Genomic DNA, 24,032 nt, shown 5'->3' on the forward strand with positions numbered 1-24,032 from the left:
TCAGCCCCTTTCCTGTTATCAGACGCCAGCAGACAAGCGCTCAGATGTTGTGCTCGCTATTACACAAAGTGTTATATTTTCCATTAGTGTTTGTATAATCTGATTAGGGCAGGGATCAGAAACGTTCCATCAAAGACGTTGTCTTCTGGCTTGGTAATCACACTTTCTCATGAGGGAAATCCCCCCCAATTTAGGATCCAGATGAGAAGACAACTACAAGTAGCATCTCTTATTCTGGAGGACTGGGACCATGCAATACCTCACTTCACCTGTCGGAGCACTGTGGGGAGACTGAACACTTCAAATTACTGCTGCTTAATAGGGTTCCAATACAATCGGTGTTCATTTTTTGGCACTTTTTTTGTGTGTGGGGGAAGGGGGGCCTGTAAAAAGTGGCCTGCACCTGTTTGTTTATGTCCCCAGGGATTGGCAGAGCGATCTATGCAGAGAGTAATCTTCTTATAAGGGCAATGGCCTGACTTGTACCAGTAATAATGCCAAGATAATCTGCAGACTTCAGGGTAATGTGAGAACTGGTTTGCGAATTAGTGAAGGATAATCTACCTGTAAGTAGCCATATATGGGTCATCAGACAAACTGTTCTAAAAGGATCGGTGACTGGACTGTTAGGACCTCCTCATATTGGTGCTGATCCACTGATTCTGGAACAGTTTTCCTTTTTCTTCTGCACCCTTCCATTCCAAAGTTATACCCCTCGATAGTAATGGTTCAAAGTTTTTGCTTGGCGGGTACCCTAGAACTTCTGTGGGCGTGGCCGTGTTTTGATTGGAGAAAAAGAAAAACATCCACAGAGGTTCCGTAGTACACGCCCAGTTAGATAAAAGAGAAAAATTTCCACCATTACTTCTGACGGGGCATAACTTTGGAACGGAGGGGCGCAGAAGAAAAACGAAAACTGTTACAGAATCAGTGGAACCGTAACGATTGGAGGAGGTGCTCAGTTTTAATTTATAAAACTTAAGTGCAATGACCCTTTAAGAGGATTTCTACCATATATCTTCAGCCTGGGGTGCTATAGCTGATGAGAAAGGTCACGCTCCCAGGGCCACGGCGCCGCTAGTCACGGTGCCACTTATCTCGGCGCCACTCCTCACTCACCAACCTGGTCCCCATGCGCTCTGACCGTGGCTGCCGCTCCCACTCCCCCTCCTCAGCCTCCTCTGTGCTCCCTGCTCTCCCTCCGTGCTCCCTGCTGCCCCTCCTCAGCCTCCTCCGTGCTCCCTGCTGCCCCTCCTCAGCCTCCTCCGTGCTCCCTGCTGCCCCTCCTCAGCCTCCTCCGTGCTCCCTGCTCCCCCTCCTCAGCCTCCTCCGTGCTCCCTGCTGCCCCTCCTCAGCCTCCTCCGTGCTCCCTGCTGCCCCTCCTCAGCCTCCTCCGTGCTCCCTGCTGCCCCTCCTCAGCCTCCTCCGTGCTCCCTGCTGCCCCTCCTCAGCCTCCTCCGTGCTCCCTGCTCCCCCTCCTCAGCCTCCTCCGTGCTCCCCTTCCTCAGCCCCCTCCGTGCTCCCCTTCCTCAGCCCCCTCCGTGCTCCCTGCTCCCCTTCCTCAGCCCCCTCCGTGCTCCCTGCTCCCCTTCCTCAGCCTCCTCCGTGCTCCCTGCTCCCCTTCCTCAGCCTCCTCCGTGCTCCCTGCTCCCCTTCCTCAGCCCCCTCCCTGCTCCCCTTCCTCAGCCCCCTCCCTGCTCCCCTTCCTCAGCCCCCTCCCTGCTCCCTGCTCCCCTTCCTCAGCCCCCTCCCTGCTCCCTGCTCCCCTTCCTCAGCCTCCTCCGTGCTCCCTGCTCCCCTTCCTCAGCCTCCTCCGTGCTCCCTGCTCCCCTTCCTCAGCCTCCTCCGTGCTCCCTGCTCCCCTTCCTCAGCCTCCTCCGTGCTCCCTGCTCCCCTTCCTCAGCCTCCTCCGTGCTCCCTGCTCCCCTTCCTCAGCCTCCTCCGTGCTCCCTGCTCCCCTTCCTCAGCCTCCTCCGTGCTCCCTGCTCCCCTTCCTCAGCCTCCTCCGTGCTCCCTGCTCCCCTTCCTCAGCCTCCTCCGTGCTCCCTGCTCCCCTTCCTCAGCCTCCTCCGTGCTCCCTGCTCCCCTTCCTCAGCCTCCTCCGTGCTCCCTGCTCCCCTTCCTCAGCCTCCTCCGTGCTCCCTGCTCCCCTTCCTCAGCCTCCTCCGTGCTCCCTGCTCCCCTTCCTCAGCCTCCTCCGTGCTCCCTGCTCCCCTTCCTCAGCCTCCTCCGTGCTCCCTGCTCCCCTTCCTCAGCCTCCTCCGTGCTCCCTGCTCCCCTTCCTCAGCCTCCTCCGTGCTCCCTGCTCCCCTTCCTCAGCCTCCTCCGTGCTCCCTGCTCCCCTTCCTCAGCCTCCTCCGTGCTCCCTGCTCCCCTTCCTCAGCCTCCTCCGTGCTCCCTGCTCCCCTTCCTCAGCCTCCTCCGTGCTCCCTGCTCCCCTTCCTCAGCCTCCTCCGTGCTCCCTGCTCCCCTTCCTCAGCCCCCTCCGTGCTCCCTGCTCCCCTTCCTCAGCCCCCTCCGTGCTCCCTGCTCCCCTTCCTCAGCCCCCTCCGTGCTCCCTTGCTCCCCTTCCTCAGCCCCCTCCGTGCTCCCTGCTCCCCTTCCTCAGCCCCCTCCGTGCTCCCTGCTCCCCTTCCTCAGCCTCCTCCGTGCTCCCCTTCCTCAGCCTCCTCCGTGCTCCCCTTCCTCAGTCTCCTCCGTGCTCCCTGCTCCCCTTCCTCAGCCTCCTCCGTGCTCCCCGCTCCCCTTCCTCAGCCTCCTCCGTGCTCCCCTTCCTCAGCCTCCTCCGTGCTCCCCTTCCTCAGCCTCCTCCGTGCTCCCCGCTCCCCTTCCTCAGCCTCCTCCGTGCTCCCCTTCCTCAGCCTCCTCCGTGCTCCCCTTCCTCAGCCTCCTCCGTGCTCCCTGCTCCCCTTCCTCCTCCGTGCTCCCTGCTCCCCTTCCTCAGCCTCCTCCGTGCTCCCTGCTCCCCTTCCTCAGCCTCCTCCGTGCTCCCTGCTCCCCTTCCTCAGCCTCCTCCGTGCTCCCTGCTCCCCTTCCTCAGCCTCCTCCGTGCTCCCTGCTCCCCTTCCTCAGCCCCCTCCGTGCTCCCTGCTCCCCTTCCTCAGCCCCCTCCGTGCTCCCTGCTCCCCTTCCTCAGCCCCCTCCGTGCTCCCTGCTCCCCTTCCTCAGCCCCCTCCGTGCTCCCTGCTCCCCTTCCTCAGCCCCCTCCGTGCTCCCCTTCCTCAGCCCCCTCCGTGCTCCCTGCTCCCCTTCCTCAGCCCCCTCCGTGCTCCCTGCTCCCCGTTGTCTCGCAGCAGACCGGGACTCTGCCTCCAGCTCTCCTGCGTCTCATCCTGCACTGATCTCCGGCTCCCGGGCCTCGCACATGCGCACTAGGGTGCGGGCGCGCTCACTCACCTTCTCTTAAAGGGCCAGCATCTCTGAAACAGGATATGGCCGATTACAGGTACAGGGTATATAAGACTTCCTTTTCCATGTGGCCGGTGCCTCTTCAACGTCTACTAGTAGCCTCGTCTCTTGTGCTAGGTGTTCAGGACCCTCTGTCACGTAACAAGGTTAACCCCATCTCTGCCAACAGATCCCGACTGCCAGCCTCTGTGTGTCCAGCCCACCAGTCTTCCAGGAGATTCCCTGGTGACAATCACCTTCCGTCAGCCTGTACCCGTCGCCGGTTCTGGACTCCACCCGGTATCCTCTCTCTGCACTCTCGCTGATCCCGGACTCAGTCTATGACCACCGGTCGGCACCTGTACCCGGTTCCGCTCACCCGTCCCGAAGTCCTCAGCCTAATTCTACCCTTGGACCAGCCTCCCTATCCTGCAAGGACATCTTAAGGACCCTAACCTGTGTTCTTGTCGTGTCCCGGCTGCTGTGCATCTAGGCCCTCTGGGGTGGCCGCCAGACAGCCCCTGTATAGGTAGCCTTCCTGGGGGAGTCCGGTGCACAGTCCCGTGGATCCTCCTTTGCACCGAACATTACAAGAAACTACATGATGAGAGTTGTGTCGCAAAAGCTTATGAGTCACGGATGTGCGGTCAATGTCTTATAGTTACTAAGGGTGAACTTATATCCTCCTACAGAAATAACAGGCATTCTTACCCTGCACTATGGGGTAAATATAGTGCAACAAAGGCCATTAATAACTATTATAAGGGGCTGCAGAGGGCACAGTGGCATGTATATGGCACCATCCTATTCCTTGGCGTAGTACAAATCAGTATAAAAGGAGGCATTGTAAATAGCCTAAATGAAATATACAGCTTGAGTAGGAAACATGCAGGCACAACAAGGATGTAAACTTTTCGTTGGTGGACGGCCCCTTTTGAGGGCAGATCATTGGGGTCACCCTTTACGACAAAACCCAATTCTAGTAATAGAGGGGAGTCCTGAGGGGTGAATCCGACACCCTATTGTTCTAAGTGGACAATCCCTTTAAATGTAAAAGTTCTCATGAGCCACCTGGTGATGGACTGGAGATGTTCTCTAGAGGGCGCTGTATACATATAGTGCTCGTTATATACGGTCCATGTAGTAACCCTTAGGCTATGTGCGCATTAGTGCGTTTTACCCGCGGATTTACCCGCGATTTGCCGCGGAAATTTCTTGAGAAATGTCTGCAATCTTTGTGCAGACATTTCCCAGCAAATCCTATGGTAAAAAAAAAAGCTGTGCGCACTGGTGCGGATTTTTCTCAAGAAATTTCCTTGAGAAGAAATTCTCGAGAAACTTTCTTGAGAAAATGAGCATGTCCATTATTTCTGCAGGTACCCTGCGGATTTCGGCAGTACAGCCTGCAAAAATCCGCAGGGAACCACCCACGGGAAAATCGCGGCTATTCCGCGGCAAATCCGCATGCGGATTTTTTCCGGAGGTCCGGAAATCTTTCACTCCCAGAAGTTTCTCAAGAATTTTCTTGAGAAAATTCTCATTTCTAGTGCGCACATAGCCTAAGGAGGAGGCATACAACCTGACTCTCCTGTCCCGGCCTCAGCCCTCTCGGAGACCCCTTTTAGGTACCGAATTCCTGCGCAGTTTATATTGGGAAGCCCTGGACGGCCGCTGTTAGTTTAGCCTTATTTACTACGGATGAAGAGCTCCTTTCATTACTTGGGCTGGTGCACTGGGCCTGTCCTGCCCGAATCATCACAGTAACAGCCATCATTTACCTGCCAGACCCTATCCGCTGGAAGAGAAGAGAAAAAAAAAAGGAGGACAGAGGCCGGGACTGTGGGGCTGGGGAGGCCCAAGGCGACCCATCAAGACTAAAGCGTCAACCAAGGATGGGGAAAGGAACAGCTCTGGTTACAGGTTACATGGTCCTTGGTTCCCATACTCCAAGCGGCATTCATTTTGGTCCCCCCCCCACCCCAACACACTAGTCATATCAGATGGGTCCCAACACTAGTCATATCAGACGGATCCTCTCCCCCCCCGTACTAGTCATATCAGACGGATCCTCTCCCCCCCCCCCGTACTAGTCATATCAGACGGATCCTCTCCCCCCCCCCCCCGTACTAGTCATATCAGACGGATCCTCTCCCCCCCCCCGTACTAGTTCATATCAGACGGATCCTCTCCCCCCCCCCCCGTACTAGTCATATCAGACGGATCCTCTCCCCCCCCCGTACTAGTCATATCAGACGGATCCTCTCCCCCCCCGTACTAGTCATATCAGACGGATCCTTCCCCCCCCCCCGTACTAGTCATATCAGATGAATCCTCTCCCCCCCCCCCCCCCCGTACTAGTCATTTCAGACGAATCCTCTCCCCCCCCGTACTAGTCATATCAGACGAATCCTCTCCCCCCCCCGTACTAGTCATATCAGACGAATCCTCCCCCCCACCCCCCGTACTAGTCATATCAGACGGATCCTCTCCCCCCCCCCCGTACTAGTCATATCAGACGGATCCTCTCCCCCCCCCGTACTAGTCATATCAGACGGATCCTCTCTCCCCCCCCCCCCCCCGTACTAGTCATATCAGACGGATCCTCTCTCCCCCCCCCCCCCCGTACTAGTCATATCAGACGGATCCTCTCCCCCCCCCCCCCCCGTACTAGTCATATCAGACGGATCCTCTCCCCCCCCCCCCGTACTAGTCATATCAGACGGATCCTCTCCCCCCCCCCCGTACTAGTCATATCAGACGGATCCTCTCCCCCCCCCCGTACTAGTCATATCAGACGGATCCTCTCCCCCCCCCCCGTACTAGTCATATCAGACGGATCCTCTTCTTCTCTCCCCCCCCCGTACTAGTCATATCAGACGGATCCTCTCCCCCCCCCCCGTACTAGTCATATCAGACGGATCCTCTTCTTCTCTCCCCCCCCCGTACTAGTCATATCAGACGGATCCTCTCCCCCCCCCCGTACTAGTCATATCAGACGGATCCTCTTCTTCTCCCCCCCCCCCGTACTAGTCATATCAGACGGATCCTCTCCCCCCCCCCCCGTACTAGTCATATCAGACGGATCCTCTCCCCCCCCCCCCGTACTAGTCATATCAGACGGATCCTCTCCCCCCCCCCCGTACTAGTCATATCAGACGGATCCTCTCCCCCCCCCCCCGTACTAGTCATATCAGACGGATCCTCTCCCCCCCCGTACTAGTCATATCAGACGGATCCTCCCCCCCCGTACTAGTCATATCAGGCGGATCCTCCCCCCCCGTACTAGTCATATCAGACGGATCCTCCCCCCCCCGTACTAGTCATATCAGACGGATCCTTCCCCCCCCCCCCCCCCCCACGTACTAGTCATATCAGACGGATCCTTTCCCCCCCCCCCCCGTACTAGTCATATCAGACGGATCCTTTCCCCCCCGTACTAGTCATTTCAGACGAATCCTCTCCCCCCCCCAGTACTAGTCATATCAGACGAATCCTCTCCCCCCCCCGTACTAGTCATATCAGACGAATCCTCTCCCCCCCCGTACTAGTCATATCAGACGAATCCTCCCCCCCCCGTACTAGTCATATCAGACGAATCCTCCCCCCCCCGTACTAGTCATATCAGACGGATCCTCCACCCCCCCCCGTACTAGTCATATCAGACGAATCCTCCCCCCCCCCCCGTACTAGTCATATCAGACGGATCCTCCACCCCCCCCCGTACTAGTCATATCAGATTGAACCTCCTCCCCCCCTCGTACTAGTCATATCAGACGGATCCTCTCCCCCCCCCCCGTACTAGTCGTATCAGACGGATCCTCCCCCCCCCCCCCCGTACTAGTCGTATCAGACGGATCCTCCCCCCCCCCCGTACTAGTCGTATCAGACGGATCCTCTCTCCCCCCCCGTACTAGTCATATCAGACGGATCCTCTCTCCCCCCCCGTACTAGTCATATCAGACGGATCCTCTCTCCCCCCCCGTACTAGTCATATCAGACGGATCCTCTTCTTCTCTCCCCCCCCCCCGTACTAGTCATATCAGACGGATCCTTCCCCCCCCCCCCCGTACTAGTCATATCAGACGGATCCTCCCCCCCCCCCCCGTACTAGTCATATCAGACGGATCCTCTCCCCCCCCCGTACTAGTCATATCAGACGGATCCTCTTCTTCTCTCCCCCCCCCCCCGTACTAGTCATATCAGACGGATCCTCTCCCCCCCGTACTAGTCATATCAGACGGGTCCTCTCCCCCCATAGCACTAGCTATATCCATCGGGTCCTCTCCCCCCTGTACTAGTTATAATCAGACAGGTGAGTCAGTCCTAGGTACTAGTCACACACTGACCGCGGGGCTCAGTATATCGCGGGCTCAGTATATCGCGGGCTCAGTAGCGGGGTGTAATTACCGCTCACATTTGCGTTATTTGTGCGCCGTCACGTCTCTGGGAGGTAAAGTAAAGCAGTCCCATGCAAAATAAACTCATCTGGAGCTGTGCCAATAACCTCAGCTCTGCTGCATCTGTGCTCAGGGGTTAGTGGCTGCACCCTACATCCCGGGGGGAGGCAGCGCTGGTATCTGTGTACACCACGCACCACGCACCCCTCAGTGCCCCATGCATAGTGCCCCATGCACAGTGCCAGCCATCACTCACCATGCTTCCCATAGTAGTTCTCCTGGTCCCCCATGCTGCTGTGTCTCCGGCTGCCCACTCCCCTCTTGCCTCCCCCGCCCGCCTGCCTCTATTTTCTCAGCCTGTCTTCTCCCCCACCCATGTCAGCTGGTCTCAGTCACCCAATTACACCTCTCAATCTCCTCCAAACTGGTCCAACTGGTGTCAGATTCACAGAGGAGGGGGAGGGCAGAGCAGAGGCCGGGGCGAATGTGAGGCAGGGGTGGTCCAGAGGGGGCAACAAGAAGGAGGGCTCAGCTGCTGTGCGCTATCAGGGGGCTGACAGCGGGGGACACCGCCACCTACTGCTGTGATAGTGCACTACAGACTGTACCGGCTTAGATACACTGTAGATACACTGCTTAGCAGACTGTACCAAACATGATGTGCTCAGATACACTGCTCAGCAGATTGTACCACACACAATAGGCTTAGATACACTGCTCAGCAGACTGTACCAAACATGATGGGCTCAGATACACGCTCAGCAGATTGTACCACACATGATAGGCTTAGATACACTGCTCAACAGACAGTACCACATGATAGGCTTAGATACACTGCTCAGCAGACTGTACCACACACAATAGGCTTAGATACACTGCTCATCAGACAGTACCACACATGATTGGCTTAGATACACTGCTCAGCAGATTGTACCACACACAATAGGCTTAGATACACTGCTCAACAGACAGTACCACACATGATAGGCTTAGATACACTGCTCAGCAGACTGTACCACACACAATAGGCTTAGATACACTGCTCAACAGACAGTACCACACATGATAGGCTTAGATACATTGCACAGCAGACAGTACCATACACAATAGGCTTAGATACACTGCTCAGCAGACTGTACCACACATGATAGGCTTAGATACACTGCTCAGCAGACTGTACCACACAGTATAATGCCGTGCTTAGATACAGCAGGTAAGCAAACTATATCACGTATGATATGCTTAGAAACAGCAGCTCAGCATGTATGATAGACTTAGATACACTGCTTAGCAGACTGTACCACACACAATAGCCTTAGATATAATGGTCTCACACATGATATGCTTAGATACAGCAGCTCAGTAGACAGTACCACACATGACGGGGTTAGATACAGCGCCTCAGCACACAGTACCGCACATGACGGGGTTAGATACAGCGCCTCAGCACACAGTACCACACATGACGGGGTTAGATACAGCGCCTCAGCACACAGTACCACACATGACAGGGTTAAATACAGTGCCTCAGCACACAGTACCACACATGACAGGGTTAGATACAGCGCCTCAGCACACAGTATCACACATGACAGGGTTAGATACAGCGCCTCAGCACACAGTATCACACATGACAGGGTTAGATACAGCGCCTCAGCACACAGTACCACACATGACAGGGTTAGATACAGTGGCTCAGCACACAGTATCACACATGACAGGGTTAGATACAGCGCCTCAGCACACAGTATCACACATGACAGGGTTAGATACAGCGCCTCAGCACACAGTACCACACATGACAGGGTTAGATACAGTGGCTCAGCACACAGTACCACAAATGACAGGGTTAGATACAGCGGCTCAGCACACAGTACCACACATGATAGGGTTAGATACTCTTGTCATGGAGTCAATATCACATATATGAGAATTAGATACACTAGCAGTGACAGTATCACATGGGAAAGGCTTGGATACACCAGTTAAGGCTGAATTCAGACCCCCGTGCATCACTTTCCGAGTACTGACCGCGGTGCACGGCTCATATATGATATCAGGGTGTAGATTTGGGGCCCGTGCATCTCAGCCTGTGCTCGGAAAGTGACATATACAGAGGTCTGAATTCAGAATTATATCACACATAATATGCTTAGATACACAGCCCAGCAAACTAGATACACAGCTTACATAACAGTATATAATGGGCTTAGAGACACCTGTCAGCTTACAGTATCACACAGGGCTTAGATACACCTCTCAGTTTACAGTATCACACAGTGATTAGATACACATCTCAGCTTACAGTATCACACAGGGCTAAGATACACCTCAGTTTATAGTATCACACAGGACTTAGATACCTCATAGCTTACAGTATCACACACGGCTTAGATACACCTCTCAGCTTACAGTATCACACAGGGATTAGATACACCTTGGCTTACAGTATCACACATAGCTTAGATACACCTCAGCTTACAGTATCACAAAGGGCTTAGATACACCTGTGAGCTTACAGTATCACAAAGGGCTTAGATACACCTGTAAGCTTACAGTATCACACAGGACTTAAATACACCTCTCAGTTTACAGTATCACACAGGGATTAGATACACCTTGGCTTACAGTATCACACATAGCTTAGATACACCTCTCAGCTTACAGTATCACAAAGGGCTTAGATACACCTGTGAGCTTACAGTATCACAAAGGGCTTAGATACACCTGTAAGCTTACAGTATCACACAGGACTTAAATACACCTCTCAGTTTACAGTATCACACCGGGATTAGATACACCTTGGCTTACAGTATCACACATAGCTTAGATACACCTCTCAGCTTACAGTATCACAAAGGGCTTAGATACACCTGTGAGCTTACAGTATCACAAAGGGCTTAGATACACCTGTAAGCTTACAGTATCACACAGGACTTAAATACACCTCTCAGTTGACAGTATCACACAGGGCTTGGTTACACCTCACAGCTTACAGTATCACACAGAAATTAGATACACCAGTCAGCTTACAGTATCACACAGGGCTTAGATACATCTCTCAGCTTACAGTATCACACAGGGCTTAGATACATCTCTCAGCTTACAGTATCACACAGCAGTGTGCAGATATGTGACAACAGGCTGATAACAGGGAACATCTGCACAGTAATAGAGCTCTTTCTATATATTTTCTCTTTGGCCCCGCCCTACCTTTGTTTTTACCCCTCCCCCTCCCATCGTCACCGTTCCTCACCCCCGGGCTCCATCTTTTACTCATTATTCCCCCATGACTATCTATATCTGTCCACATCCAGTATATATGCCTCACATACAAGGAATAATGCGCACAGTACATTATATACGGACGCTCTAGATGCTGAGCTAGCAAAAACAAGCAGAGCTGCAGTATAAAGCATGGGGGGAAAAAAGCCTGACTTCCTGATATTACAAGATGTGGATTTCAGATTACATCACACAGATACATATGAGGCGATAATGTGGGACCACCACTAAATTACAGAATGAATGATGAGTTTCAATGTAGAACTATGTGTCTCCATGGTAACAGACTACAAAAACACTGCGTAGTCTGATCCTGCAGTCACACGCCCTTCTGACCCCACTCAATTTATATCAGTAAGAAGTAGAGGGTAAAGAGCGTATGACTGCGGGCTCAGACTACACATTGTTTAGTTGTAGTCTGTTACCATAGCGACGCATAGGCCTGCATAGAAACTGAGAAAAGATGTCTACGGTAAAGTTTTTTCCTGTATATTGAAGCATATGGACAGACAGCTGACCCTGCCCGAGGCTCCGGACATCATCGCTAAATCTCAGACCCCCTGGTGGGCTAATCTGCCAAACTGGGTCATCCATCTGGCAGGCAGCCATCAGAGCCCCCCCCCCCTCCACTCATTTTATCTTTAAAGGGGATATTCCCATCTCCAATATCTCAATATGTACAGTAGCATTATAATAATATTACCAAATACCTCCAATTAGATATGTAGTATAGTTCTCCTGATTAGTTATGTCACTTACCTCATGTGCAGGGCATTGCAGCTTACATTTCCATGGTTACATCCACAAGCAATTAAATAACTGTCACTGAGTTTACGTAACCATGGATACCTAAGCTGCAATGCCCTGCACTTGTCACTGTCCTTGGGAGACGTGTGACAGGTTTAGGATCTGAGTCTCACGTTGACTTGTGAGACCCTGGATATTAAAATTAGTTGCTTTCTTTTGGTGCAGCAAGGGTTAATGACTTTTTCCTTGCTGGCAGTTCCTGGTTAGTTTTAGCTCAGGTGCTGCCAGTTTGTGACCACTCCCATCCTCTTTAAATAGTCACATGTGCCATCACCTGATGCTGGTTATAGATTCATTCTGAACTGACCACCCTGGAGGGAGGATGGGGGAGGATGGGGGAGGATGGGTTTTTTTGGTAGCTGCTGGAGTTTTGGTGCTTGGCTGCTACTGTGGAAGTTGTAGTATATCCTTTTTTTTGTCTTTGTTCCCCCGTCTGTCTTCCTTTCTTTGTGTCTTATTACTGTAGTGGTGCAGTCTAGTGCACTCACTGCCCTTTGCTCTAGCCAAGTGTGTAGAGGGACATCTAGGGACAAGGTACGTAATGGCGACGGGGAGAAGGACCCGCTTAGGGACGATAAGGAGCTCAGGATGTATGCACAGGTTAGTGATAGTGCTTTCCTACCATTTTCCATTGTAACACCCATACCGGCATCCCCACACTGTCCTGCGCCACTCCCCTGGTGAGGATATCAGTTCTCTCACCTGCCCAATCATCCTGCGGTGGCTGCCCCATCCCCAGGCCATGCTCCTGTCTCTCAGAGCCTGTGTACAACTCACAGGCTTCATGGTTCTGCCCAAAGGGTGCGGACATTCCCTTTTTCTTAAATGGCCAGCGCACCCTGACCCGGAAGTGCCTCTCAGGTCAGCTGAGAGGTTGCAGGTATTTAGGGCACCTTCCACTTATGGGAGGTGTCTGGGCAACAAGTTCCTTACGTTGCTAGTTCTCATATCCCATTGTGCTACTGCTGTATTTGTGCTGTCTTCTGCTGCTGATTTGTATCTGTGTTTCAGTGCATTATTAGTCTGCTGCTATATCCAGTCCGGCCCGCAACCATGATATCCGCTTCTGTAAGGGCCTCTCAGGTCAGCTGAGAGGTTGGAGGTATTTAGGGCACCCTCCCCTTAAGGAAGGTGCCTGGGCAACGAGTTCCTTACATTGCTAGTTCTCAGGTCCCATTGTGCTACTGCTGTATTTGTGCTGTCGTCTGCTGCTGATTTGTATCTGTGTTTCAGTGCATTATCAGTCTGCTGCTGCAAGTATCCACGCCGGCTGCCTACCACGATACCTGCTGCCACAAGTATCCATATCGGCCGAATCCACGACTTCGGCTGCTGTTCTCTATCACCACAGACTGTTGTGTCTGTGGTGCCAGTTTCCGGGGTCCGCAGATTCCCTGGGGCTGGCCGCTGCTTACCAGTGTGTGCACCTGCTGCCACGTCCAGTGGCAGTAGTGACGACTCAGCGGCCGGTCCAGTTCACTCCCCCAGGCAAGTGAGCGGTACTTTTGGTCTAGTGGACCCCACGAGCATAACCTCCATCCCCTGCTGTAACCTCAGTGGTGCGTCTGATGAACCCATGCGCGAGCATCACAACATGAGGTAAGTGATATACCTAATCAGGAGAACTTTACTACATTTCTAATTGGAAGCATTTGTTAATATTATCTTACCTATTGGTGTAGGATCTTGGAGTTGAGCATACCCCTTTAAGTTCTTTTTATTTGGGGATTTTTACAGTATAAGGGATAAAAAAAAAAACAAGACACTCACTCATTTTATCAAGACGCTCTTGTCGGTGCACCCTACCCAAGATTCTGGATACAAAACACAGCGCAACCTCAGTAAGGATCAAACTCACAGGAGGTCCGAGCCTACAAGACCGGGTCATCGATCAGTCGGGGCACCACCAGTGCCCCCCAATTATTCGCTAAAACATGCAAACAATGAATGGAAGAATAGAGATGCTTTTATTGTCTAGATTAGGGTGTCCCCCACTTATTCTTATACAAAGATCTAGACACCAGATCTGCGGGAGATCCGAGCTGTCATGGCCGGGTCATTGACGCGGCGGGGTACCATCCGTGGTCCCCGTTTATTTCCATTATCGGTGGATGGACGTACACTGCCCTAAAGCCCTAAAGCCAGAGAGGGACCCAAAAATAAGACCCAGATTCTGCGCTGGGGCGCGGGACGTTACATCTGGCGGTTTCGATCTATAGGTAGGTAGCGGATCCGAAGACATCTCAGATTCCGCTCTCACAGGAAATGGGTTTTTTTCGGTTCTTCGTTCTAGAGCTTAATCTGCCGACATCTGTTTCCTACACAATATACGAGACCAGTCTCTGCGGCTGTAAGGCTCCGTTTTATCCTGAGAGGAAACAGGAAAGTTGTCCCACCCGCTGCTTTCTTCTTAAACACTCTACGTAAATCTTGAAGACTCGTCTTTTCTCTCCGAGGGGCAAATTTGTTTTTTTATGATCATAAAAAGAAGCAACGGAATCGGTAAGAAATGGTCAACTATTTTGTGGCTACAGCTTCTATGCAGACCTATGTGTCTCCATGGTAACAGACTACAAACAATGTGTAGTCAGACCGCACAAGGCCAAGTAGGCGAGCACACAAGGAAAGCCTGGGGTCTTCTGTAGGTTTCTGGCTCTCATGGGAACTGATTTTAAGCCGATATTGTGTGGAGGGTTGATAGGAGCCCGTTCTGGACGGGGCTGGAGTTCTCTAATTCCCAAATCTAGAGCAGTGTCAGCACCGGTGCCCCCAAACGTTCACTAATTACAGACCCCCGACCAGACGTACAGATTTGAGACTGGCCTCGTTCCTGTTAGGGTCAACTTTGTGGTATCAGGTGTCATGGTGATTATGGAGAAAGCAGGGACTGTGGAAGTGGTAGTATATCCTTTTTTGTCTTTGTCTCCCTGTCTGTCTTCCTTTGTGTCTTAATACTGTAGTGGTGTAGTCTAGTGCACTCACCGGCCTTCACACTTGCCAGAGTGAGTGGAGGGACATCTGGGGACTAGGCACGTGACGGTGGCAAGATCTGCGTAGGGTGTAGACACAGGTTAGTGTCTACCCTTTTCCATCCTCTGTTGTAACCACTGTGGTGCGTCGGATGATCCCTCGCATGAGAACATGAGGTATGAGACGTAGCTAATCAGGAGAACTATACTACATTTCTAGGGGGCCCTAGATATCCATGATCTCAGTTACCTCTAAAGGTGAGGATGCCTGAACCGCCTCCTTGGCCCTGCTTCTGACCAGCCCTGCCCTTATAACCCCTTCTCCTAACCCCAAGGAAGTGCCAGGACAGGAATGTGATAAAGCCCACAGAAACAGAGGAACCCAAAAGCCTATCTCGCTGCACACTCACACAGACGTATAAGACAAAAAGAGGTAAGGAGAAAAATAAGAGCAGGGCAAAAACAACAAGACGACGAGAGAACGCCACTACAACTCCAAGCACAAAGCAATTAAATCACCAGCAGGACTGGTACACAACAGCACACAGACCAACACAGCAATAAACTATAGTGGGCATGGGAAGACAGATTCCACCATCTTAAATAGGAAGGGAGACAATATTAAAGGGTTCCAACAACATGTGATCCCAGAAGTAAAAAGCAGGCTAGCAGAGGGTAACTCTTGCTATCCTGACCATGAATGAGCCCACAGCTGGTCGATGCCCGAGCCTGCCTGCATAGGTCAGAAGAACAAGAGAAACCATAGGGTGGAGTATCCGGATCTGTAATGTGAACAGCGTCTGATGCTGTCATGATAGTCAGGTTTGTACAAAACTCCGTGAGACATCCGGACCAATTCTGGGATGTGGTCTGCAGAGGCGCCCCAGTGGAGTGTTGGATTGGGACTCAGGAGACAGGAGACCCCCCCCCCTTTTTTTGTTAAATGTCTCCCCAGGAGAATTAGCGAGTATAAGATTACTTAGTCAAGGTCGAGAAGTCCCTTCAAGTAGAAGCAGAATTTACCGTGAAGGGGTGTAGTCAAACAAGGCAAAGGTCAAGAAACGGAGGCGAGGCGGAGCGGCCGTGTGGCTACTACCTCTCTGGTCATCATGTGTCTAGATTGGAATACCCCTTTAAGGCTGATGACATCAAGGAGACAAAAGGATCACACATCTGTAATTTCAACTTCTGGTCCTTTTGTTTTCGGTTAAAATAAGCATCCGTCAGGGTTGGGTTGATAAGAATAACTATTGGCCAAATGCCGAGAAGCGCGTTGTGTTTGGGTAAGCTGACCCCATGCGTCTTCATGAAGAATAATACATCCTATCACTCAATCATACATCGTATCACTCACGACTATGCTCATACCACAGCTGAAGAGCGATATACCCGCTGTGACCACTACGTGGCAGCACAACGTCACCGGCCAGCGGCCTCAATACCAAGGATGACATCATCCATGTAAATATTGTGCCATGCAGAGGTGTTAACCCATATCCTGTCAACACTGCACTTATACCCTGCAGAACAATGAGCAGACAAGCTGGGAGGAACACATAGCCCTACTGCCCCTTATTTGTTGTTTTCGAAAAAGGGATGACTAAGCTTTATCAATATATCACCGACATACGGGCACAGAAGCCAGGAGCATATTGGCGTTGAGCCCTTGCATTGCAGAGGAAAATATACTACGGTGTAACCGACATGGGTGGAGATCCATTTGTGAAAGCTACATCTTATAACAGAATCCTGGATGTTCCTTTAGGTTCTGTACATCATGGAAAGTGATCTATGGATCCCAAGATTGGTAAATAGCAGAATGAGTTCAGTATACCCAAGGGATATCGTAGTAGTAGTAGAGGGACCTGTAGGATCAAAGCTGTAAGAAGTGAGAACTATAGATGACGACCTGTATAGGTCTACAACCCACCATTCTAGACATCGCTAGTGTTAGACTTACAGATGACAGCCATATCTGCCCACAACTCTGGACATTTATATTGTGAGAACTACAAATGACAGCTGTGTGGGCCCACAAGTCACAACTCTAGACATCTATAGTGTGAGACCTACAGCTGACGGCCCGTATGGGTCTACAACCCACCACTCTGGACACCTATAGCGTTAGACCTACAGATGACAGCCATATCGGCCCCAAACATTATCCATCTATAGTGTAAGACCGACAGCTAATGGACCATTTGGGTCTACAACTCTAGGCATCTCTAGTGTGAGACCTACAGATGACAGCCCGTATGGGTCTACAACCCACCACTCTGGACACCTATAGTGTTAGACCTACAGATGACAGCCATATCGGCCCCCAACATTATCCATCTATAGTGTAAGACCGACAGCTAATGGACCATTTGGGCCTACAACTCTAGGCATCTCTAGTGTGAGACCTACAGATGACAGCCCGTATGGGTCTACAACCCACCACTCTGGATACCTATAGCGTTAGACCTACAGATGACAGCCATATCGGCCCCCAACATTACCCATCTATAGTGTAAGACCGACAGCTAATGGACCATTTGGGCCTACAACTCTAGGCATCTCTAGTGTGAGACCTACAGATGACAGCCACGAGGGCCCACAACCTAGGAATCTGGACTTCTACAAACACAAAAATGACATGGCTCTACAGGCCCACAACTCTGGACATCTACAGATGACGGTTTATATAGGCCTACAACGCACAACTCTGGATATCTAGATTAAAGTTCTCCTCTCCTCCACACTCTTACGTTCCTCACACAATGACCTCCAAGACTTTTCCAGAGTATACCTCATCCTCTGGAATTTTGTGCCCAAACACGTCCGATTATCCACCATATTAGGAGCTTTCAGACAGAGCATAAAAACCAATTTCTTTTCGAAATCTGACGCATGCAATGACCACGATGTCACCTCATCATCGAAGCTGGCGCAACCTTCCAACCTACTGTCTCCTTCCCCATCATCCTGTAGACTGTGAGAGGGCAGGGTCCTCTCCCCTCTGTACCAGTCTGTCATTGTTAGTTTGTATGTAACCCCAGCTCATGCACTGGACCAGGAAATCAATGGTGCTCTAAAAATAAATAATAATTTACAGTATAAGACCTACAGATGACAGCTCTGTTGTCCCACAACCCACAACTCTGGACATCTATAGTGTGAGACCCACAGATGATGGCCAATACGGGTCCTCAACCCACAAATCTGGACCTCTATAGTGTGAGACCTACAGATGACAACCCACAACTCTGGACATTTATAGTGTGAGACCAACAGATGATGGCCAATATGGGCCCTCAACCCTCAAATCTGGACATCTATAGTGTGAGACCTAAAAATGATGGCCAATACCGGTCCTCAACCTACAACTCTGGACATCTATAGTGTGAGACCTACAGATGACAACCCACAACTCTGGACATTTATAGTGTGAGACCAACAGATGATGGCCAATATGGGCCCTCAACCCTCAAATCTGGACATCTATAGTGTGAGACCTAAAAATGATGGCCAATACTGGTCCTCAACCTACAACTCTGAACATCTATAGTGTGAGACCTACAGATGTCGACCCATAACTCTAGACATCTATAGTGTGAGACCAACAGATGACGGCCAATACGGGCCCTCAACCCACAAAGCTGGACATCTGCAGTGTGAGACCTACAGATGACGGTCAATATGGGCCCTCAACCTACAAATCTGGACATCCAGAGTATGAGACCTACAGATGACGACCAACAACTCTGGACATCTATAGTTTGAGACCAACAGATGACGGTCAATACGGGCCCTCAACTCACAAATCTGGACACACATAGTGTGAGACCTACAGATGTTGGCCAGTACGGGCCTACAACCCAGAACTCTGGTTATCTAAAGCGAGACAGAGAGATGACATGCCATGTAGACTGTGGAATCAACAGATTTTAATTACTACTTTATATTTCATAGGGTGTGAGACTTATATGGCGTAGGCCCTATATATCTCACCACACTTTGGGTGTTATTTGTCGTGTTGTGAGAGAAGACTGTGAGGAAATTGCACATGATTTTCAAGTAGAAGAAAGTCACCATGTGTCATTCCCTCAAGTTCCCTTTTCTCTTGGTCTCGTTGCATGGACCCTGTATGTGTAGACAACCAATGTGGGGAAACACTACCTTTGAAGATGTCATTGACTTATCGGGAACAGATGTTTAGTGCCTAAAACGAACCCACAACTATGGACATTCATGTCTGAAGTAATAGCATGAAGACAGCACTACTCCTGGAGGGCGAAGGCTTAAGGATGGTTGGCACATATTGTATATGTACCAGCATTATAAGGCGGCACTATATTTAATTTTGCATGACCATAGCTCAACGAACAAGGGCCAAAGATCTGGAGAAGGTTGTCCAAGTTACTGAACAGAAATCAATGTCGTAAAGTGAGGAATAAGTCAAGGCTCGAGAAATGGAGGCAAAAAATAACAGGAGAATTCTTTACCAAATGAAGATAGACATGGAGGTAACCACACACCCTCAATAGAGGCCAGGAGAACACTCGTTTGGCCAATCGCTCTTCTCAATGGGAAAATAGTAATAGACTGTTGTCTCACGACCCTGATATCAACTTATCTTCTACAGTGATAAAAGGGGCGAAATTCAACATGTACGAGCCCTCTTCCCCTATCCCAATCGTAATATCTACGAGAGTCAGGAGGCCCCATATACGTCAGATGGTTTGTACAGGCAAACTTATTGGGCATGGCTGATATAAAATATGTAAAGATAACATTAGATATGAAGCACAAGTGACGAAATCGATGTGAGGAGAAAGGAGGAAACCACGAGCATATCATTAAGAAATCTGAAGATACGACATCTCGAGACTGGGGTATAAGGAGAAAGCAAGATTTAGGAGAGGATATATAGAGTAATACGGTAGGAGGAGATATAGGGAGGATATATGGAGCAATAGGAGGAGATATAGGGAGGATATATGGAGTAATAGGAGCAGATATAGGGGAGGATATATGGAGTAATAGGAGGAGATATAGGGAGGATATATGGAGTAATAGGAGGAGATATAGGGAGGATATATGGAGTAATAGGAGGAGATATAGGGGAGGATATATGGAGTAATAGGAGGAGATATAGGGAGGATATATGGAGTAATAGGAGGAGATATAGGGAGGATATATGGAGTAATAGGAGGAGATATAGGGAGGATATATGGAGTAATAGGAGATATAGGGAGGATATATGGAGTAATAGGAGGAGATATAGGGAGGATATATGGAGTAATAGGAGGAGAAATAGGGAGGATATATGGAGTAATAGGAGCAGATATAGGGAGGATATATGGAGTAATAGGAGGAGATATAGGGAGGATATATGGAGTAATAGGAGGAGATATAGGGAGGATATATGGAGTAATAGGAGGATATATAGGGAGGATATATGGAGTAATAGGAGGAGATATAGGGAGGATATATGGAGTAATAGGGGGAGATATAGGAGAGGATATATGGAGTAATAGGAGGAGATATAGGGAGGATATATGGAGTAATAGGAGGAGATATAGGGGGGATATATGGAGTAATAGGAGATATAGGGAGGATATATGGAGTAACAGGAGGAGATATAGGGAGGATATATGGAGTAATAGGAGATATAGGGAGGATATATGGAGTAATAGGAGGAGATATAGGGAGGATATATGGAGTAATAGGGGGAGATATAGGAGAGGATATATGGAGTAATAGGAGGAGATATAGGGAGGATATATGGAGTAATAGGAGGAGATATAGGGAGGATATATGGAGTAATAGGGGGAGATATAGGAGAGGATATATGGAGTAATAGGGGGAGATATAGGAGAGGATATATGGAGTAATAGGGGGAGATATAGGGGGATATATGGAGTAATAGGAGGGGATATAGGGAAGATATATGGAGTAAAAGGAGGAGATATAGGGAGGATATATGGAGTAATAGGAGGAGATATAGGGAGGATATATGGAGTAATAGGAGGAGATATAGGGAGGATATATGGAGTAATAGGGGGAGATATAGGGTAGGATATATGGAGTAATAGGAGGGGATATAGGGGGGATATATAGAGTAATAGGGGGAGATATAGGGAGGATATATGGAGTAATAGGAGGAGATATAGGAGAGGATATATGGAGTAATAGGGGGAGATATAGGGGGGATATATGGAGTAATAGGAGGAGATATAGGGGGGATATATGGAGTAATAGGAGGAGATATAGGGAGGATATATGGAGTAATAGGAGATATAGGGAGGATATATGGAGTAATAGGAGGAGATATAGGGAGGATATATGGAGTAATAGGAGGAGATATAGGGAAGATATATGGAGTAATAGGAGGAGATATAGGGGAGGATATATGGAGTAATAGGAGATATAGGGAGGATATATGGAGTAATAGGAGGAGATATAGGGAGGATATATGGAGTAATAGGAGATATAGGGAGGATATATGGAGTAATAGGAGATATAGGGAGGATATACGGAGTAATAGGAGGAGATATAGGGAGGATATATGGAGTAATAGGAGGAGATATAGGGAGGATATATGGAGTAATAGGAGGAGATATAGGGGAGGATATATGGAGTAATAGGAGATATAGGGAGGATATATGGAGTAATAAGAGGGGATATAGGGAGGATATATGGAGTAATAGGAGGGGATATAGGGAGGATATATGGAGTAATAGGAGGAGATATAGGGAGGATATATGGAGTAATAGGAGGAGATATAGGGAGGATATATGGAGTAATAGGAGGAGATATAGGGAGGATATATGGAGTAATAGGAGGAGATATAGGGAGGATATATGGAGTAATAGGAGGAGATATAGGGAAGATATATGGAGTAATAGGAGGAGATATAGGGGAGGATATATGGAGTAATAGGAGATATAGGGAGGATATATGGAGTAATAGGAGGAGATATAGGGAGGATATATGGAGTAATAGGAGATATAGGGAGGATATATGGAGTAATAGGAGATATAGGGAGGATATATGGAGTAATAGGAGATATAGGGAGGATATACGGAGTAATAGGAGGAGATATAGGGAGGATATATGGAGTAATAGGAGGAGATATAGGGAGGATATATGGAGTAATAGGAGGAGATATAGGGGAGGATATATGGAGTAATAGGAGATATAGGGAGGATATATGGAGTAATAAGAGGGGATATAGGGAGGATATATGGAGTAATAGGAGGGGATATAGGGAGGATATATGGAGTAATAGGAGGAGATATAGGGAGGATATATGGAGTAATAGGAGGAGATATAGGGAGGATATATGGAGTAATAGGAGATATAGGGAGGATATATGGAGTAATAGGAGGAGATATAGGGAGGATATATGGAGTAATAGGAGGAGATATAGGGAAGATATATGGAGTAATAGGAGGAGATATAGGGAAGATATATGGAGTAATAGGAGGAGATATAGGGGAGGATATATGGAGTAATAGGAGGAGATATAGGGAGGATATATGGAGTAATAGGAGATATAGGGAGGATATATGGAGTAATAGGAGATATAGGGAGGATATATGGAGTAATAGGAGGAGATATAGGGAGGATATATGGAGTAATAGGAGGAGATATAGGGAGGATATATGGAGTAATAGGGGGAGATATAGGGAGGATATATGGAGTAATAGGAGGAGATATAGGGAGGATATATGGAGTAATAGGAGGAGATATAGGGAGGATATATGGAGTAATAGGAGGAGATATAGGGAGGATATATGGAGTAATAGGAGGAGATATAGGGAGGATATATGGAGTAATAGGAGATATAGGGAGGATATATGGAGTAATAAGAGGGGATATAGGGAGGATATATGGAGTAATAGGAGGGGATATAGGGAGGATATATGGAGTAATAGGAGGGGATATAGGGAGGATATATGGAGTAATAGGAGGGGATATAGGGAGGATATATGGAGTAATAGGAGGAGATATAGGGAGGATATATGGAGTAATAGGAGGAGATATAGGGAGGATATATGGAGTAATAGGAGGAGATATAGGGAGGATATATGGAGTAATAGGAGGGGATATAGGGAGGATATATGAAGAGGAGTTGATGTAGTGCGGAGTAATAGGAGGAGACATATGGAGTATAACACTCTTCGTTATCATTGTTCTATACATCCCAGCTGTGTAGTTGTATTGCGCCTCTTACCATAAGCTCCATCAGGAGGGGTCTTCTCTGTGTCATCCTCCATGTCTCGGCCCCTCTATAGTGCTAGCTCTCGTCCTGTATCCTCCAGTGTCTCCTCAGTGTCTCCAGTCCTCAGTGTCTCCAGTCCTCAGTGTCTCCAGTCCTCAGTGCCTCCTCAGTGCCTCCTCAGTATCTCCTCAGTGTCTCCAGTCCTCAGTGCCTCCTCAGTGTCTCCTCACTGAGTGTCTCCTCAGTGTCTCCTCAGTGTCTCCTCACTGAGTGTCTCCTCAGTGTCTCCTCAGTGTCTCCTCAGTGTCTCCAGTCCTCAGTGTCTCCTCACTGAGTGTCTCCTCAGTGTCTCCTCAGTGTCTCCTCACTGAGTGTCTCCTCAGTGCCTCCTCAGTGTCTCCTCAGTGTCTCCTCAGTGTCTCCTCAGTGTCTCCTCAGTGTCTCCAGTCCTCAGTGTCTCCTCACTGAGTGTCTCCTCAGTGTCTCCTCAGTGTCTCCTCACTGAGTGTCTCCTCAGTGCCTCCTCAGTGTCTCCTCAGTGTCTCCTCAGTGTCTCCTCAGTGTCTCCAGTCCTCAGTGTCTCCTCACTGAGTGTCTCCTCAGTGCCTCCTCAGTGTCTCCTCAGTGTCTCCTCAGTGTCTCCTCAGTGTCTCCTCAGTGCCTGCAGGCTGTAGTGTCCCCGCTGCCCCCTGCCCCTCCCGGTGAATTCCTCAGCCCCTCTGCTCTGCTCCACCAGATGTCACTCTGCAGCAGCCGGACACGCCCACACCCTGTCCAATGATGCCACACCCTGCAGACCCCTCACCAATAGGAATGAAGGGGCGGAGACTATAGTGACTCCTGTGATACAAGCATCCTGATACAGTGAGATGAGGGATCTGCTCTCACTGCTTAAAGGGGATGTCTAGAAATGTATAGAAATAAATGATGCCGCCTGTTGCAGGTATAGTATATGCAGGGTCCTCGCTCCTCCTG

At 49.7% G+C, this 24,032-nt stretch overlaps 1 protein-coding gene across 1 annotated transcript in view; it reads right to left on the bottom strand.

Moving 5' to 3' along the window:
- The window catches only part of SLC44A2 (solute carrier family 44 member 2 (CTL2 blood group)), a 91,375-nt gene extending 67,613 nt beyond the window's left edge, over positions 1-23,762 (bottom strand). The window contains 1 exon segment of the mRNA XM_075343886.1: positions 23,070-23,762. Within this exon segment, the coding sequence (XP_075200001.1) occupies positions 23,070-23,112 (43 nt within the window). The 5' untranslated portion in view covers positions 23,113-23,762.
- Positions 23,763-24,032: the final 270 nt, after the last annotated feature.

The sequence above is a fragment of the Anomaloglossus baeobatrachus genome, chromosome 4 (assembly GCF_048569485.1).
Source record: "Anomaloglossus baeobatrachus isolate aAnoBae1 chromosome 4, aAnoBae1.hap1, whole genome shotgun sequence".
NCBI lineage: Eukaryota > Metazoa > Chordata > Amphibia > Anura > Aromobatidae > Anomaloglossus > Anomaloglossus baeobatrachus.